This window comes from Lemur catta, chromosome 14 (assembly GCF_020740605.2).
Source record: "Lemur catta isolate mLemCat1 chromosome 14, mLemCat1.pri, whole genome shotgun sequence".
Taxonomy (NCBI): domain Eukaryota; kingdom Metazoa; phylum Chordata; class Mammalia; order Primates; family Lemuridae; genus Lemur; species Lemur catta.
The window spans coordinates 59,422,304-59,441,454 of NC_059141.1; the positions used below are offsets into that span (position 1 = coordinate 59,422,304).

Genomic DNA, 19,151 nt, shown 5'->3' on the forward strand with positions numbered 1-19,151 from the left:
CTAGAAGTAAGCCTTGTTGTGCTTCTCAAACTTTTGCTTGAGCTCAGAGACCAGAGTTGCCTGGGTGGGGCTTCCCACGGTTTGGGGTTTTGGTGACAGCTGGTGCTGCTGGGGAGTGAGTGACCCAGAGACTGTGGGCACAGTCCAGTGGGCCGTGCCCGTGCTGGGCACCGTGCTGGGTGGTGGAGGGAGGGCCGGGGCTCTGGGGGGCAGGGAGCTTTCTGGGCTGTTGTTGTTGCAGTTCTCATTGGGAGGATCCTCTTTGAGCACGAACTTGGTAGCAGCCTTGGCCCGCCTGGGCTTGAGCCACTCCATGCGGACGGCGCGGGGTGCGGGGCTGGACCGCTTGCGGAGCACACGTCGCACAGGCAGGACCTTGTTGGACTTCTTGTTGCGCCAGAAGGTGGCCGTGGAGATGAGGACGGTGATGGCCACGACGGTGGCCATGATCCCGGCCAGCACACCCACAGCCTTCATGGGGTTGTCCTTGGTGTGTATCAGGAAGGCCGCCATGGGGCTCCGGGCCAGCGTCTGGAAGAAAGAGCCACCCCTGCACTCAGCTGTTCCTGCCTGGGCCCTGGGGGACAGAGCAGGGCGTGAGCTTCCTTAAGCCTGGTGGCTTTTGACCTTTCTGGGGTCAGGACCCCTTTGAGAATCTGATGAGACCCTATGGGCTTCTCTACGGGAAAATGCGCACGGAGAGACAGAAGTGATGCAAACAACCTCTTTCAGACTCAGAACTGGGCTCTGTCCTTCAGAAAGTAGGATATCGCTTACCTCTGATTGTGGGGGCCCCTACACACCCAGAGGATCAGGGATCCTTTAAGTGACTACTTTTCTGCTAGGCACTGAGCTGAGAACAATACATAATGATTTTACTTCTGCCTTCACCCGTGTGAAGGAGGCATCATTATTCCCATTTTACAGGAAAGGAAACGGAGGCTCCGCAAAGCCCGAAGTCACACTACTGATAAGTATTGAAACTAGAATTTCAACCTGATTGGCACAGGCCGCCTTTACGGCATCGAGTGTCTTTTGGAGGAAGCCTAGAGATGGTTCTCCCCCTCTGCCCACATTGCAGAGGCCTGAGCCGGCCCTCTGACCCCGTTTCCTGACCGTGGCTTTGTACCCACCTCAGTGTCTGTGATGTCAATCTTGAGTAAGGCCGTGGTGCTGAAGGAGGGGGAGCCGCGGTCCTTGGCCTGCACCTCGAGGGACCACGTGCAGTCCCCGCTGTGCGTGATGTTGTGCAGGGCATCCAGGGAGCGGATGGAGTTCTTGAGCCAGATCTCCCCCGTGTGCGCGTCGATGTCGAACACGTTGGCCGGCTCTGCGCGGGTGATGGAATAGTCCACCAGGTTGTTGGGCTCTTCTGCGTCCTCGTCCGTGGCCTGTGCATGGGGAGGAACAGACCCGAGGTGAGCTTTGGGGACCAGACCTGTGTACATTCGCTAAGTCAGAGGTCTATGGGGCTTGCTGGGGTGATGAAATTTCACCTCAAAATCGGACTCAGGGATATAAAGAGCATTTTTAATGAAAGGCCCTTAGGGATCAACAGGCCTTGGAAGCAGCTTTCCCTCTTTCTTCATAAAAAAACAGACCCATCGAAAAGAACGATCAACTTTCCTTCCTCTCCCTGTTATCTCAATATATTGCAGTAAAGAATATCAAGAATGCAACCAGACCTGGCCCGACATGTCTCTTGTGTTAATTTAATTTCCAAAGAGAATCACTCACAATCTGTTTCTCCCATCCACTCATTCTTCCAAGTATCTATTCATCCTCCCTAGCAACCGTGTATGGCCCCCCAGCAGGATTACCTGTAGTCCTCATCTCCCCCTCCCCTCTACAATGAGGGTATGTAAATTTCTGGACCTCACTGGGATACTGGGCAATCACCTGTGATTCCCTCCATGTGCTCAGTAAATAAATCTCTTTCTCTTATTAATCTGCCTTACTGTGAGTTGATCTTAAGGGGAACCTTTTGGGGGGTTAAGGGGAGGTTTCCCCTCCACCCCATAGTTGCTAAGTGACTTGTCCAAGGATATAGAGGTAGAAGGAAGGGACCTGGGATTCCAAGTCAAGCCTGCTGGGTGTCAGAGTTCACGCTTTTTGCCATGTGGAGAAGACAGCCAAGTGCAGGGGGAAAGCCAGTGCCCTGAGGGCGAGCAGACGGCCTAGGGAACTAAGGCAAGCCAGCCCTGACCTGCCCATTTGTAATGTGCAGATAGCAGGTTCCTTCTCAGAGGTTACTGCTAGGTTGGGGTGGGGACAGGGATACACAGAATACCTTAAAGTCCCCTGTCCATGGTAGGAATCCGGTAAATTTTATTTTAGCAGTCCATCGCCTTGACCACTCAGCCATCTCGTCCCTAAATTTTATTTTAAACTAAACTCTTATGCCTCAGCATCTTTTGCAGCTGCTGGAAGCAGGCTTTCAGGGCAGCGCGACTGCCTCTGAAACCCACCTCGATTTTCACCGGTGCCCCCAGCACCATCATCTCCTTCTGGACGCTCTTTTTAAACCGGGGGTAGTGGTCGTTGACATCCAGCAGGGTGATGAACACCTCGGCCAGGCTGTACTTGCCCTCCACGTCCTCCGCCTTCACGTAGAAGTTGTACCTGGCGGTGGCCTCAGCGTCCAGGCTGGCCCAGGGCTGGGTGTAGATGAGCCCAGTGGTTGGGTGGATCATGAAGCTGCCAGGCACAGAGTGCAGACAGGGGTGTGCATGTGTACATACATGTGAACACACACACACACACACACACACACACACGCGCGCGCGCTCGCGCGCGTGCTGCCTCCAGAGCGGCAGTGAGGCATCACACAGCTCCTCCCAGGTGTCCCACCTGCTTCCTCCCCCCCTTGCAGTCTGACTGGGGGAGGCAGATCCACCTGCGAACTCACCCATCTATAATATCACTGTCGAGCTTGACAACCCTGGTGGCAGCCCCTCCCTCTCTTCCCGTGGCCTGCAACCGCCTCAGCCCAGCCCTGACTCCAGGCTGTGACAATGACTTTCCTCACCATGTGTCCCTCAGGCTCTCCACTGCTCGCCTCCCCAGCGCAGGCTCCCATCCCCTCAAAGCCCCTCCACCCTCAGCCTCCCAAGCCCCTTGCCTGAGGCCCTGTCCCGGGTTCTGGAAGGACTCACAGCTCTGCCCCAGTCCCATAGATGGAGTATTTGACTTCGCCCCAGGGTCCTGTGTCCGGATCCACAGCCTGGAAGAGAGAAAGCTCCTGGTGGCGCATGGTGACGTGTGCCTCATTGTCAGGGCATGTTGGCAGCAAAGCAAAGGAATTTGGGGATTGTCCCAACCAGGGAGAAACTGATCTGGAGGCCTGTGCTGCAGCCCTAGTTTTCCTCTAAGGAGTGCTCAAGTGTTGAAGGAACCAAACAGTTTAGATCTGGAAGGCATTTATTCCTCCCTCAGAAATGAGGAAGGGGAAGGAGAAGGAGACGGGTCCCGTGCCCTGTGCCTGGGGTTTACACGTACATATGTCCTCACTGCAGTCCTGTGAGGTGGTGGTGTCCCCATTGCATGGATGAAGAAACTGAGGACAAGAGAGGGCAAGTACCTGGTCCCAGGACAGCTAATGAGTGTGGGCTTTGCCATTCAAGCGGAACCGGACTGGTCTCACTTCACAAGGCCCCTTACCCCACCCTGGTACCCGGGCCAGTCCCCAACCCACCGTGACAGCCACCACGTTGGAGCCCCCTGGGGCATTCTCGGGGATCCTGGCAATGTAGTAGTGGGAGGTGAACTTGGGGACATTGTCATTGGTGTCCAGGAGCTGGATCACAACATCCGCGGTGGAGCTGAACTTCTCTGGTGTGTTCACCTCGATGGCCAGGAGCTGGGAAGCAAGGAAAACGGGGACTTCACTGGTCGGACAGTCACCCCGAGGAGACCGTGCCACCTCCGTCTCCCAGGGCTGCTCCGGCATCCACCTGCCGTGTCTCCTGTTTTGACTCACAGCCGCCACTGCCTGTAAGGGTCACCTCTAAGGCCCGACATCACCCCCCACACCCCTTGCCATGCCAGCTTTCTCATTGCTCCCATTGGTCGGGGACCAGTGTCTTTTGTTCCACTGAGCTGCACATTCCCTTCTAGTTCCAATTTGCCTGACTATTCTTATAAGTTTATTTCTCCAGATAAAAATCAATATAATTTTGTCAAGGCTTAGAATTTCCTCTCCAAAGGAAATTCTAAGGAAAAGTTAATCGGGGTGGCACTGAATTCTTTATAACTTAAGGAGAATTTGCATTTTTTTAAACTTGGCATGTCTTTACATTTCTTGCCTTCTTGATATCCCTTTGTGAAATTTCTCATTTTTTGACATTTAGATGCTGTATGTTCCTTGTTACGGTAATTCCTATGAATTTTTAAAGAAAATCTTTTATTTCATTATATTTTCTTTTTTTAATTTTTTTTCTTTGCATGGTATGTATGACTCCATATATTTTCTTGTTGTTATTTTTTGTATGTAGAAAAACTATTAGATTTTGTGTATTAACTTTATAATCAACCATGTTAGTAATTTTGCTGTGTTTCTAATAGTTTTTCAATCCTTTCTCTTAGATTTGTTTCTTAAGCACTCACATACCTATAAATAATGATCATTTTGTCTCTTGTTCCTTTCTAATATTTGTACCTCTTATTTCCTTTCTTTACCCAGGAATAATGTTATTATAGGAATCATGTTAAATAATAGTGGTGCTAGCAGGTATTCATGCTTTGTTCCTGGCCTCCTAGGCTGCTTTCTGTAGTTCACTTTTAAGCACATTGCTGGCGATAGGTGAATATGCATATATGTGTATAATTATAAATAATGGTAACAATTTAAATAATATCCATGATGTATTTATTTTTCCTTTTTAAAAATATATGTTATATGTTAATGTATAAAATGCATTTTTATACACTTGTAATTTTACATAATTATGAATGATATCAAAAAGGTATTTTTCCCCCTTCTGCTAAGGTTATCAGAACAAGGTGACAGATGTCAAAGGCCTATGAGAAAGCATTTATCTTGGTAATCAAACAGTTTTTCTCTCTCCATCTATTAACATGGCAAATTATACTGGTAGTTTTTCTTTGCATTCCTGGGACTGGTTGCGGTTTAGAAGATGGGAGTTCAGTGACTCTGAGGCTGTGAGTAGCCTGCAGAAGGCTCTGTGTTCCCCTCTTCTTCCTCCCCCATCCCCATTCCCCAATATCCCATCATGCCAGGGACAGAGGGTCAGGGAGGAAAAGAATGGGGCCAGTAAGGGCTGGGAGTGACAAAGGAACCCCCTCAGGAATGAATCATGATGCTGGTGTGAGCTCCTGGGACCCCCCCGCACCCCCCGCCATTGAGGGCATCGCAAAGCACCACCTACCTTGAAGGTTAATACTTTGGATTTTTCAAAGTCAATGGCGGCTGAGTTCTCCACAATGATCGTAACTTGAGCTTCGTTCAGGACTGTCTGTGGGACCACTCGGAAGATGCCCCCAGGTCCCACCAACCGCAAGTTGAATTTGGCATTGGCTCCCTGAGCAATAGAGTTTGTAGATAGGAAGGGGAAGATAAATGAGAATAGAATCTTATTAATATATATTTCATGCTACATAGAAGGAGCTTTCGTGTGCCCTTAACCCTGGGGGGTGCTTATTATTACTTCTCTCTGTAGGTGAATTGATCAAGGATCAGAGAGATTCAGCAGGTTATAAGGCTTGAGCCAGGTAACACACATATAACTCGAGTCCTGTGCGGGTCACATTCACAAATGCCTATGTGGCTGGTCAGAGGCAGAGTTGCTTTTGTTGGACGGCCCTTTACTTTTGACCTGACTGTTATTGCCTTTTGGCTAAGCACATAGTCTTTGGTTGGCTACTCCCCCTCCTCTCCCTCTTGGTTACACCCCCTGTCTCATTCATTCTGTGACCTGCCCGGCTCTGCCACATACAGAGTGGAGGTTGATGCAGACCTAGTTAGCTTTGGGACCTTGGCCACGTGCAGTGTGCAGGAAGGCAGGCTGGAGAGCTGCACCACGCACCTGGTCGGAGTCGTTGACAGTGATCTTGAGGCCCCGCAGGATCTCACCCTGGGGTGGATGCTCATTCATGGACAGCTCAAACCTGTTCTGGGGCCCGTTCTCTCCGTAGAACGTCGGTGGGTGGTTGTTGAGGTCCACAATCCTGATGGTTACTGGGACCATGGCCTGGGCAGCTGGGCTCCCCACAGAGCTGACCTCGGTTACCTGGGGTGGGGACAGGTGGCTATGGCTGTGTGGCAGGTGGGCTCTTGAGATGTCCCCAGTGATCTTACTCTTCATGCCCTTGTATAATCCTCTCTTCTTAAGTGTGGCCTGGCCTAGCGACTTCCTTCCAACTGATAGCATACGGCAAAGATGCTGAGATCTCGCTTCATGATTATATCACAAGAGATCAAAACTTCCTCTTGATAGTGGATGAAGCAGGCAGTGATGCCGGAGAGGCCCATGTGACAATGAACTGATGGTGACCGCTAGCCTGCGGCCAGCCGGGACCTGAGGCTCTCAGCCCAACAGCCCAAAGGAACTGAGTCCTGCCAATAACCAGGTGAGCGTGGGAGCTGATCTTTCCCCAGTCAAGCCTTCAGATGAGACCCCGGTCTTGGCGGACAATCTTATTGCAGTCACAGGAGAGACCTTAAAACTGAGGCCCAGCCAAGCTGAGCCCGGACTCCTAACCCACAGCAACTGTGAGATATGCATGTGTGTTGTTTTAAGCAGCTAAGTTTGGAGTAACTTGTTTTGCAGCAATGGATAAAGAATACAGGCTGCAAAGGCAGGGCTGAGGGTCCACAGGCACCTCATGAACCATGTGGCAAATATCCTATGAGCCTCATCGAAGTGTCTTTTCCCTTGTTCTATGAGTATGCCTGTTCTTATTTGCCCTCCCCTTCCTTCACACCCTCAGTGCTGTCCTAACTCTCTCCCTTCTCAGAGCCCACGCCTGCGCTTTCCATCCCTGCTTCCCACTCATTCTCACCCCCTGCCCCGCATAGAGAGTTCACACTGACGTCCACGCTGCATCCGGCACTGTCACTGTTTTTTTCCCCAAGTGCTCTACTCCCTTGGCCCAATGTGGCTGGGCCTTCTGCAGGTCCTCCTCAGCCTCTCTGGCCCCTCCCGGGGGGTCTCCTTCCCCTGCCCCTGCCCTCCTGCTCACTCTTGGCCCCCTCCCTGGCTCCGGCAGCAGTGCTTGGCGACTGCTCCTCTCTCCCTGCAGCCATTCTCTCATTCCCCACCCCCATGCCTCTCACAGCTGCCTGTAAATTGACATTGTCTCGGCTAAGTTCCAAACCTGTATGCCTAAGTTTGGGTGCTTCAACTTGCGTGCCCCTGGGGTGCCCACATTCATCATTCCCCGCCTTCGTCACTTGCCTCCTCTCCGGTACTCCTGATGGCAGCACCTCCCCATCCCTGACCTGTCACACCCACCAACTGCCATGTTCTGTGCCGTGTGGCTCCTTCATGATTTCAGTTTGTCCCTTCCTGCCATCTGCCTCTGCTCCTCCTCACAGGCCCTCTTCCTCCGTCACCCTGTCCGATGGCTCTGCCTCCCTGCATCCCATCCAATTCCCTCCAAGCCTGAGTAGAGACCAGAATTCCCAAATTCTAGGCTGGGACTGGGGCCAGAATCACCCGGCTGCTCATAATAGGCAGAGTCTTTCCCATTCCCAAGAGAGGGTCCTGGAAGTCTTGGTTGGCCAGACTCTCCCAATTTGGAAACTCCACTGGTCCAGTGAGCAGCCAGAGGGAGGTTCCAACAAGTGACGGTAACCCTGCTCAGAACCTTCAGTGGCTCTTTGTTGCTCATGGGCAGGACCAGCTAGATAGTAATAATTTGTCTGCTGAAAAATAACAATGCAGGGTCCCTTGTTCAAACATTACCAGGAATTTCAAGACAGCAAACAGTAGAACATTAAGCTTAGCCTGGGACGCTTCTAAGCGTGGTCCCTGTGTGACTGCGCAGGTCACATGCCCTGCCCTGCCCACAAACCCATTCCCCACATGCAGGGCCACTGCTCCTCTGGCCCCAGCCTGGGAGTCCAACTTCCCTTCTTCTCCAGGCTGCTGCGGGCTCTCTGCTCTGGTCTCCCCGACCCCTGAGTGTTTCCCTAATACATCACGTGCTCTCCCCTCCAGCCTGGGCTCTCTGGGCTTTCCTGGCTTGGAATGCCCTCCCTCTGCCCCGCCCCTACCACTGCCCCCTGCCACCAGTATGCACCTGCTAGATCCTACCCATACGCGAGGCATCGCTGCTTCAGTGCTACCTCCTCCTGTCTTTTCATGACTCTGCTTGTGAGTTCCTGTCCCCTCTCCCCTCCCTGGGGGCTTCCTGTGCATCTGCTGCAGCCTGGTGGGGGTGCTCTTTGGAGCAACATCTAACTCCCTCCCCAGACTGTGAGCCGCAGGGGGTTGGGGGAAGGGCCTGGGTCTCACCACCTTTCTAGCCTTCCAGGGCCTTTGTAGCTTTCTAGGGCCGAAGGGCGGGCGGGAAAGACTAGGCTAGAGGGAAGGTACCTGTACGTGCAGCTCATACACCTCTCTCTGGAGCTGGGCAGGGCTCTGCATGACTGAGATGGCTCCAGACGTCTCGTTAATTTCAAAGGCACCATCGCTCCCTGTCGGAGAGATGCGCCCTGCAGTTCCGCACACGGCCACGGTGGGGCGCAGGCAGCTGTGCCACGCGCTCCTCTCGCTTGCCTCGGGGAGGTCTCGTAATCCTGTCCCCTGCGTCTCGCCAATGAGGAAACTGAGTCTCAGAGGAGCTAAGTAACTTGTGTGAGGTTACACAGCAAGTGCAGAGCTGGGACTTGTACTGACTTCTGTTCAGCTCCCAGATTCCGCACTGTGCCCCTTCTCTTATGCATAATAGTGTGTGTGTGTGTGTGTGTGTGTGTGTGTGTGTGTGTGTGTGTGTGTGAAGGAAAGAGAACGAGGGAAGGAAGGGGAAGCAGGGAGGGGAGGAGACAGGGTGCGGAGGCTGCAGGAGGAGGAGGAGAGCCGGTGTGGAGACGGGTGGGGTGGGTGCTCGAGCTGGGCGCAGGTTTGCAGCGGTGGCGTGCAGGGAAGGCAGCGGGGTCTGTGTGCTTGCAGAGAGAAGCCCGTGTGTGATGGGCACGTCTGTCCACGCGTGAGCCGCTGGAGAGCAAGTGTGCCCCAGGCGTGTCCGAGGGACAGGGTTGGGGTGTATAGACGCACGCATGTTGGGATCCGGTGCCTGGGGAGATGACCTGGCCCAGCCCAGGGACAGCTCGGCCTGCCCAGTTGCCGCCCGGTTGTAGGAAGAGTACAGACTCTGGAGCCAGCAGACTCAGGTTCAAATCCTGTGGTGGGAACTTGGGATGCCCCTTAGCTTCTCTGAGCCTCAGTTTTCTCCTCCATACATAGGGCTAGCACTAGGGAGGTGCCACACTATCACTGCATTTGATTCATTCGATGCAGCTATGTGCTCTAGGCTAAAAAATTAAAAAGAACGAGAAGACACACAAAGCAATTTGAGAAGTGTGAGAGATGCTGCCACCCGTTCCCACCAACGAGCGTGTGCCCAGGGTGAGGGGAGCATGACCAGCGCCAGCCGAGCCGCTTTCAGTGCTCCGCCCCAGGGCTGCATATAGTGACACGCAGGGGCCGGAGCACGTGCCCCAGGACACCTGCCATCTCCTGGGGACCCAGCCCCTCTCTCCACACATCTAGGACCCCCTGGTCCTATCGATGAGGGAGCTGGGACCCAGGTTGGGGAACCTGGTCACCCAAAGCGTCGGAGCTGCAGCCCCAAAGCCCCAGACTCACCGTTCACGAGGCTGTAGAGAACGCGGTGGGGTTGGCCCCGATCTCCGTCCATGGCGACCACCTTCAGGACCTCCGAGCCCTTGGAGGAGCAGAAGCAGTTGCCTAAGGCTGCTGGGTGAGACGGGGGCCTCGCCTCCCCAGACACTGCCCCATCACGGAGGGGAGGTGCCGCCCCCACCCGGGAAAAGAGCCAGGCCTCCCTGTGGTCCTGGAGCACGGCCCCGCCCTGCTTTGCTGGGGGCTCTCAGCACCCCTGGCCCCCCAAGGCTGGAGGCACAGCCTGAGCCCCCGCTGCCTCCTCACTGGCAGGGTCAGCGCAGGGGGCTGCCATGGCCCAGGGCCTCCCGCACCAACTCCTGGCCCACACACCACACTCAGGCCTCAGCCCTGCCTCTACCGCCCCCACAGTCCCCTCCATCAGAGGTGCACAAAGGGACAGGAGAGAGACAGGTGGGAGGGGGCTGGGCACAGACAGCATCAAATGCGAAGTCCCAGGATTAGGATTCCAGCCTGCGGGCCTTGGGTGCCAGCGTTGGAGGGTTTGAGGTGGGGCTGTTGCGACTAGAGGAGTCTTGCTCCACCTGCACCTGCCGTCCCCACTTGGGCACCCCGTGCAGGCCATTCTCTCTGGCCTACTAGTGGCTACTTCCTGTCCTGCCCAGGGCTGCCCCCTCTCCTGACCCTCTGCACCTCCTTCTGCCCCAGCTCCTCAGCAGGACTGCCTGGGCCTCCCCCTGCCCATCCTGAGCCTCCGCGCAGGGCAGCCCAACACCTCTCTCCCCCTCACTCTCAGCTCCTCTCCACACTAGGTCCCCGATGGGTGTTTTTCCTTCAGAAAAAAGGAAAGTGCAAACAGAAAATGCAGTTCAGTTCCACGGAGGGTTCATAAGCCGCGGCCTAGTGAGGTCTGACTCCGGCCCGATCCCTGCCCCCAGCGGGCTCACGGTCTGGTTGGGGTCAGTTCATGGCCTGAGCCTGGGTGAGTCCGGAGCCGGGCTCTGTGTGGAGGGCGACCTGGGCTGAGCCCAGCCACCCCTGGCAGGCGGTCCCAGGAGTCACGAGGGACGGGGCAGGAGGCGTCGGGAGGGGACACTGGGTAAGGGGTGCAGCCACCCACCGGAAGAGTGTCCTCATACACGTAGCCGTAGTAAGGTGTGCCCACGAAGACAGGGGCTGTGTCCTGCACGTCCTCCACGTTGACCGTGACGGTGGTGGTGGCTGAGAGCACGACGTCAGCCCCTCGAAGCCTCCCCCCACCATCCTGGGGAAGAGTCGGGGGCACGGAGGAGAGTGAAGGCAGGCTGGGCTCCGGGGTCGGACACACCGTTAGACTCGAGGGCTCCCGCCCCCCTGGCTGCGGGCGCAGTTGCCCTCTGAGTTTCTGTTTGCTCCTGTGGCACCGGGAGGCGAGTGTCTCCCAGGCAAGTGTTGGGAAAGTTAAAGGAGATGATGCGTGCGGAAGGCTGGAAACAGGGTTAGGTCTCTCTCCGGGGAGATCACGGCCGGGCGGGCGAGGAGCTGCTCGGAGCTGAATCTCCCCCGCAGCCGGAGTCACGCCTCACGCACCCCCTGAGGACCTACTGCGTGCTCGGCCTGCGCTGGGCGCCACGGGGCCCGCGGGACTGTGACGCGGGCCCCTCTCCTGAGCCTGTGTAAGGGAGGTGGGCCGAGCTGAGCCTCCCAGGGGCCCAGCAGGGGGGCTGCGTCGGGCCTTCTGGAACAGGCTGCAGCCGGATGGCCTGCAGCCCGTCTGCGGCCAGCAAGGGCCTTCCTGAAAGGCAAGCGCCGGGCCTAGAGGGACAACAGGGATTTTGTGTTCTTTGTCTGGGCACCTGCTGATTTCCAGTTCTACACTGTGCACTTCAGACATGTGAGAAGGCTTCAGGGACGGGCAGATGGGGAAACCGAGGCTCAGAAAGGGTAACCGGTCACACAGAGAGAAGGAGGTGGGGAAGCAAGCCTGGCCAGAGAGAGGGGGGTGCCTGTGGGGATGGCAGGAGGACACACAGTCCTCTGGTCCTACCCAGGACACCCTGGCCTGTCAGTTTCCCGTCACTTTTGAGGAGCAAATGCGTCCCCGCAGAAGGAATGTGCCCTCTGCAGCCTCCCCGGAGGACACATCCAGGCAGAATGGATTCCAAGCTGCTGCCCCCATTTCCCCACTCCCATCACACCTCCTGCTTTCCAAATGGCCCCTCCTCCATCGTGGACCCCAACTCTGTTTCAGCCCAGGGGCTGAGGGAAGACTAGATGCTACCCCTACCATTACCTTGGCGACCACGGTGACGTAGTGGGTCCGGGACTTCTCATAGTCCAGAGTGGCCCCAGCCTGGAGGCGCAGCACGCCGCTGTGGCGGTCCACGGCAAACTGGGTGGAGTGCAGGCTCTGTGAAAGTTGGGGGGCTGGCTGGGCCTCAGGGAGGAACCCAGGCCAGCACCAGGAATGCCTGCGCTGCTTCCTAAAGGGGATCCTCACTGCCCCTTGTCACAGGAAGTCTGGCCTTTGGGCTGAGGTTCAAACTTTAGGGCACCCAGGTTTTCTGGCCCCAGGTTCCCCTCCATAGCGGGGGTCCCGGGCTTTTCCTCCCACGCCCTCTGTCCCAACCCAGGGCCTTCGATTTTCTCCCTGCTCAGACGGAAAACAAACAGGAGCTCAGCCCTGGGCTAAGCTCTGGCCTGGAGGTTGCAGCAGGTAGAAATGTCTGCCGTGCACTCTAAGCCAGAGAGGGTAGAGGCTAACAGGTCACAGTGAAGGAGAGGAGCTTCGGAACCTTCCAGCCACACCGAGCAAGTGACTGCGGTGGGCCAGTCCCAGGCAGCACGAGGGTCGGGACAAGAGATGCTGGGCAGAATGAAGGAGGCCGGCAAGGAGCACCTGCCCCTGGCGCAGTGCTTGGGGGGCATTCTAGCTAGGTGGGGCCAGGCACCCTGTGCCGGGTGCTGTTACTGAAGCTTCACGTACGTGGAGACCTCACAACAACCCGGTGAGGATGTGCTTCTATCTCTCCCGTCTTACAGGTGAGGAAGCTGAGCCGGAAACGTTAGACAACGTGTTTAAGGTCACTCAAGCGGTGAGTGGTGGGATCTCCCCAGTACCCGCGGATCCAGGGGGTTTTTCCAGAACCTGTGTTTTCAGGGGTGTCGTAACCCTCCTTCTTTTGAGAGTTGTCCCTTCTGCCTTTTTCTCCTATTGACCTTTCTGGGCCCAGACAGGGTTCTTCTGACCCATGTGGGAGCCTCTGGGGAAGGGGCTGGGGACATGGAGGGCTGAAGGTCCTGGGGACCCGGGAAGAGGGTGGGGACAGGCCCCCTTAGAGGAAGCCAGGATGGGCCCATCAAGGGAAGGTTTCTATCCCTCCCACCCAGCCCCTCCTGTGTGTCCCACCTTACCTGCAGGAAGTAGGTGACACTCCCTCCAGAGCCAGTGTCCTTGTCCACCGCATGGACCTTAAAGATGCTGCTCCCAGCAGGTGTGTCCTGAGGGGTCACAGCCATGGGGGAGGGTCAGGGGCAGGGACAGGATGCTCGGGGAGCTGGGGGGCCCTGGAGTGGTGGGGTCAGGGCAGTGAAGGGCTAGAAAGAGGCGAGGGGGTGGGGATGCGTATGTGAGCCCCCACCAGGGGGAGGCAGAGTGGGTGCTGGAAGGAGGGAAAGAAAAGGGAGCTCAAGAAGTTGCAGCCGGGGCCAGGCGCGGTGGCTCACGCCTGTAATCCTGGCACTCTGGGAGGCCGAGGCAGGAGGATCGCTTGAGGTCAGGAGTTCAAGACCAGCCTGAGCAAGAGTGAGACCCCTGTCTCTACTAAAAATAGAAAGAAATGATCTGGACAGCTAAAAAGATATATAGAAAAAGAAATTAGCCAGGCATGGTGGCACATGCCTGTAGTCCCAGCGACTCGGGAGGCTGAGGCAGGAGGATCGCTTGAGCCCAGGAGTTTGAGGTGGCTGTGACCTAGGCTTATGCCACGGGCACTCTAGCCCAGGCAACAGAGCAAGACTCTGTCTCAAAAAAAAAAAAAAAAAAAAAAAGAAGAAGAAGAAGATGCAGCCGGGCTGGGGATGTCCTCAGGGAGAGAGTGAGAAGAAAACACGAAGACCCCAAACAGATAAAGGGTCTAAATATGAAACAGCATTTTTCACAGAGGAAACGGTTCAGAACCACAGACATATTTAGGCTCACTGGGGACCACACACCTACAGTTTAAAACAAGAATGAGATATCTTTCTGCTAGAGTATCAGCTGACACGTTAAACTTCGGGAATCCCAGTGTTGGCAAGGGGCAGAGGAGACAAACCCTCCCCGGTGTTGCAGGGCAGGGATCAATCCGCTGCCCCTGTGGAAGAGCAATCTGGCAACACCCCGCAGGTGTGCATGCTTGTGACCCAGTAATTTCAAATCTTGGATGAGATCTTAAGGAAATAATCCTAATTAAAAAAAAATAAAATTTATGACAGGAAAAATTTAAAGCACCTTAAATTTCCAAACATCAAGGAATGGTTCTGTAAATGATGGAACATTCACTCGATGGAAGCTGTTAAAACAATAGTGACCCAGGCTTCACAATGAATGAGGAAAATGCGTATGTTATCACTTAAGTGAAAAATAGGATACGGAAAGCATTGTTCAGTACAGTCTCAACTATGCCAAAGAAATAGAAAAAAATGTACATAATCATAAAAAAGACTAGAAGGAGATGCACTGAAATCTCTCAAGTTGGAGAGAGTAAGGGTGATTTTTAAAACTCTTTTTCCCCTGCTTTTCTATATATTTCACATTTCTACAATAAACATACATTATGATTATAATGGAAATAGCAAATGAGTGTTACTTTGGAACAAAAATGAATGTGGGAGGCCAGGGAGGTGACAGGGGAGGCTCTGCCAAGGGCGATAGTCGATGGACAGGTGCCCTGCCCTCCAGGCCGTAGAGCAGCCCCAGGGACCTGGGGTAGCAGTTCAGCCCTGCCTAGTGGCCCCCCACTCACCTCAGGGACCAGGACAACATAAGGCTCCTCGATGAACCTGGGCGCCTCGTCATTGGCATCGGTCACCAGGATCACGACTTTTTCTGCTACCTGAGAAGTGGCAGAAAAGTCAGGAGTCCAGGCAGTGACACCTTCTTGAGGCTCAAAGGCCAGTGGACTGTAACATCCCCAGGTAGATATCCCTGCCCATCCCTCCTCTCTCTCTCCCCCTTCCTTCCTTCTTTTATTCATTTATTCAACAAATATTATGAAGGAGCAACTTGGTGTCCAACACTGTGTTCCATCCTGGAGACAGAAGACAGTCCGATGGTGTGTTATTTTGCACTGGTCATGGTGGCTGGAATTTGGGGGCAAAGATCAGCATATAAAAGAACGTGCTGATACCATCAGGGTGATAACAGGGCTATGCCAGGCATTGAGGGCGAGGTCCCCAACCTGCACCACTCTGGGGGCACCAAGTGCACCATGCCCTGTGCAGATGCGTCCCTGGGGGTTGTGAGCGCTGTACCCAGGGGCCCAGGCTGTGGTGGTGGAGAGCGGGACGGCCTCTCACAGGAGTGAGAATTAAGCCCTGCGGCAGCTTTGCCAGAAGGAGAGGGTTGGAAAGGTGTGCCTGGAAGAAGAGGCTGCGTGTGCAAAGGAAGAGAGTGAAATGCATGGTGAGTTCAGAGGACAGAGGTGGATTTATGGCTAGAGGTCGGTGAGGTGGAAGCGGGAGAAGTGGCGAGGCAGATGGTGCCCGACGGGGAGGCGCAGAATGCCAGACCAAAGTGTGGCGTTCATCCTTTGGGTGGCGGGGCCAGCTGTTAGTGCTTTGTGAGCCTGGGAGTGGGCAGATCTATGATCCACAGTGACAGCTTTGGAGGCAATTGGGGCAAGAGAGCCAGGCAGTTGGGGAGCCCTTGGCGCCTGCTGCAGTCATCCTGGGGGGCACTGAGGAGCGCTGGGGGGAAGTGGTGGCTGTGGGGAAGCAGGTGAGGAGAGCATCTGGAAGCCCAGGTGTTCAGCTCTGGTGGCTGGGCAGGGGCCAAGACCCCGGTTGGAGAAGGCAGATGGGGAGGGCTGCAGAACTGGGGTTAAACCCATCAGAAGTTCCCCTGAGAGAGCCTGGTCTCTCCTCCCTCCTTTCTTTCCCCTCTGGCCTGCCAGCAGCCTTCCCCTGTGGGCACTCTGGGCAGGTCTTGCTGGGCCCTGTCTTAAATTTTCGGTGGGCCCCAGCCTCACCCTTCTCAGGCCCAAATGCTGCATTCTGCTAGAGGCTGGCCTGGGGGTGCACTCACCAGATTCAGGCTGTCGGAAATGCTGATGATGGCTTCGATCTCATCCTCCCTCTGTAAGAAAGCACAGGGGCTGAGTGTCTGGGAGCCTGACGTGCCATGGGACCCCCGAGCTCTCCGGACCTCTCTCTGCTCCACACACCAACGTGAGGCCTGGGCATGTCCATGGTGCCCTGGAGCAGGAAGGGGATGGTGACCGCCTGCCTGTCATGGGCAAAAGCTGCCTCCTGCCTTCTTGAGACCTTATTTCAGGTATTTTTGTGTCAGGGGCTCTTATAAACCCAGAGGGACTTTGAGGCTCCAACAGAAAATGTTCTCCTGCTCGAGCGAGGAGAGAAGTCACCCTGGCATGCTCAAGTTTCCACAAGGAAGATTTTTTCCCTTTCTCTTCTTTTGCTTTCCCTCCCTCTTATCTCTCCTCGTCTCTCCATATTCCAGGGTTCTGCAGAGGTCCACACAGGTGGTCTCTCAGTGCCCTAGGATGTGGTGGGACAGGGTGGTCGAGGGCTGTCGATGAGCAGGAGTGTTGGGAGGTCACCCAATCCAACGGGTGATGGGAGGGGGTGCTGGCAGCAGAAACAGCCACCATCTGTGTCCCCACGGCAGTCTCTGGAACCTCCCTTTCCTTTCTCTACCTGGCCTGCGGCGAGTGGATGCTGCCATCGAACCAGACCTGGCAGCAGCCCCATGGCTAAGGTCCAGTTAAGAGGCTACCTAGGCTGACCAGCCTGGTGTGGGGTCTCAAAGGAAACAAAGCCCATGCCCTGACACCCACAGGTTCAGAGGGTGCAGAGGGGAATGCAAGCATCCTGCCAAGCTCACACTCACTCTCTCAGCCCCTCTTTCCAGCCCCGGTCTGCTCAGAGTTTCCTGGGGTGTACAGGACCTCTCCAAGGACAGGCTTGAAAAATCACTTTATGAGCTTTCCTTTAGAAACTTCAAAATGCAAACAGATTTAATTGAACATGCTTAAAAGATCAGCAGGGCTGGCAGGTTCCTCACTAGAGGAACCCCACTATTCGCTCTGTGAGAGTAAAGCCTCCTCTGCCTCTGGGGAGCAAGCTAAGGATCCCCCAGAGGGAGGGAGCATGCCGTGGCAGCCCCCTCACCCCTTACCCTGCAGAGAAGTTCTACCCACTCTGCCTCCGGGACCTTCCAGCCGGCAGAGGTCTGTCTGCAGGCGGCAGTCCCGCAGCGCTCCCCCGTCTCCCCATACCTCTCTGTCCAGCTCTTCAACCAGAGTGATGTTTCCAAAATTGGGGTCAATGGAAAAGACGCTTCTAGTGCTGGGGTCAAAGCTGATGTGGTAGGAGACAGGGTCTCCCTCGGGGTCTGTTCCGTTCAGGGTGTAGACATGAGAGCCTGCAAGGGGACACAGCGGGTAGACCCAGAACCTGGGACCCAACTTCCTAGAAGTTGCAGCTGCTCAGGACCGGAGATTCAACTGTTTATATTAACAAGGTCACTATTCAGTTCAGTGCCAAAGCCACCGTCCTGACCTGGACGCTCACTGCTGGCCTCAGCCCTGCTGGCTGCTTCTCGCTTTTTGTCTCTGTTCTTCACAGCTGTTCGATGCTACTTGCCAGATCGTACCCTACAGCGCAGGTCACTGGGGGGGTGCAGGTCTGCTCTGCGGCACTGCAGAGCCTATCTTGCCCTCTGCCCGGTAATGACTCCTCTCTCAGGAGCCAAGCCTGGGGGCTTCCTGGGTTTGGGGGGCCCAGGGGAAAGGGGAGCAGCCACTAAGGCAGGAGAGGTGACCTGGGGTGCAGGGCTGTGCCCAGTGCCTGGACTGGCTCTGTAGGGATTTCTGAAGGCAGGAGCCTGTTTTGCTTTCCTTGCTCCTCCTTTTCCCCAGGGTTCCCGGCCCCACGGGGAGAGTGTGAAATCTCTCCCCTTTCTCCTTCTCCCTTCTCTCTGCAGATCTCAGCAAGTTGGATGCTCTTGGGCCATTTTAAAGCCTAGAGACCTGAGGCTCAGGGAGGTAAATACGTTTCCTCAAGGTCACACAGCAGGTAAGGGGCAGCCTTACTGCCATGCTGTGAGCTACCGCCTGCCGCTGAGGGCTGACCCTGCCTCTGAGCCCACACCCTGGTCTCCTGTACTGGCCAGGCTTAGGTCGCCATGGCAGCGGTGACCTCCTTTCCCGCCACTGCCCCAGGAATTCAGAGAGCAAGCAGGACGCCCCGGGGAGTGCATTAAACCTCACAGGCTCAAATGGATCACAGTTTGGTCCCTATGTCCAGGAGAGGGCGACCCACCCCTCAGGGAGACCTATGGGGGCAGGTGCCAGGGCTACTCACCCACGGGGGTGTCCTCTGGGAGGCTGAACAGGGCCATGTTTCCGTTGGTGCTGCCGACCCCGTTGTCGTAGAAGTAGGGGGCAAAGTTGGCCTGGGCTGAGGACGGAGACAGAGCAGACGGGCAGCGGAGAGACTGAGTACCGGCGCGGGCACGCGTCAGGTCCCACCGGTGGGCAGGGGTGCTCCCCCTTCTGCCCCCGGGCGCACCGAGGGACCCCACTGGGGGCCAACCAGAGAGTCCCCCCAACCCCTCCACCGTGGTGGGCTCAGATGGGCTCGGGCTTGTCAGGGACGACACCTTCTGGGAGCTTAGAACCCGCGTAGCGCCCAAGCCCGCCTCCATCAATGGACGGACCGGGTACCCGTGCTCGGAGAGTGGCAGTGCCCCGGCCAAGGTCACACCGTGAGCCGGCGCACCCTCCCCTGCCCACACAGCCATCGGAGCAGCCACCGAGCCGCCCGCCCTGCCTCTGGACGGGCGGGGGGCCGCGGGCGTCGGGGCGCAGACCCCGGGGCTCGGGGATGCCGGGCGGGAGAAGCGCCCGGGGAGCTCTCCGTGCCAGGGCCCGGGCAGCTGGAAGGATTTCCCCGCTCCGTCCCCCAGCCTGAGTCCCACTCTGGAAGCGGACGGCCCAGGACCACGTCGCCGTTGTCCCCCGGGTAAGCGCCGACGCCCACGCCCGCTCGCCCGGCGGCCGCTCACCCAGGCAGAGGCGCAGCAGCCCCAGGACCAGGGCGGCCCATCGGCCGCGCCTCATG

At 56.1% G+C, this 19,151-nt stretch overlaps 1 protein-coding gene across 1 annotated transcript; it reads right to left on the reverse strand.

The window, feature by feature from the left end:
• Window positions 1–19,151, reverse strand: CDHR1 (cadherin related family member 1). Its single transcript, XM_045567763.1, has 17 exons — window positions 19,096–19,151; window positions 18,393–18,488; window positions 17,306–17,451; window positions 16,093–16,143; window positions 14,813–14,902; window positions 13,221–13,307; window positions 12,100–12,216; window positions 10,948–11,091; window positions 9,831–9,909; window positions 8,559–8,659; window positions 6,045–6,248; window positions 5,388–5,540; window positions 3,695–3,859; window positions 3,156–3,223; window positions 2,469–2,697; window positions 1,134–1,391; window positions 1–531 (listed from the first exon to the last, which is right to left on the reverse strand). The coding sequence occupies exons 1-17, from the start codon at window positions 19,148–19,150 to the stop codon at window positions 1–3; spliced, it is 2,574 nt and encodes an 857-aa protein (XP_045423719.1). The 5' UTR covers window position 19,151.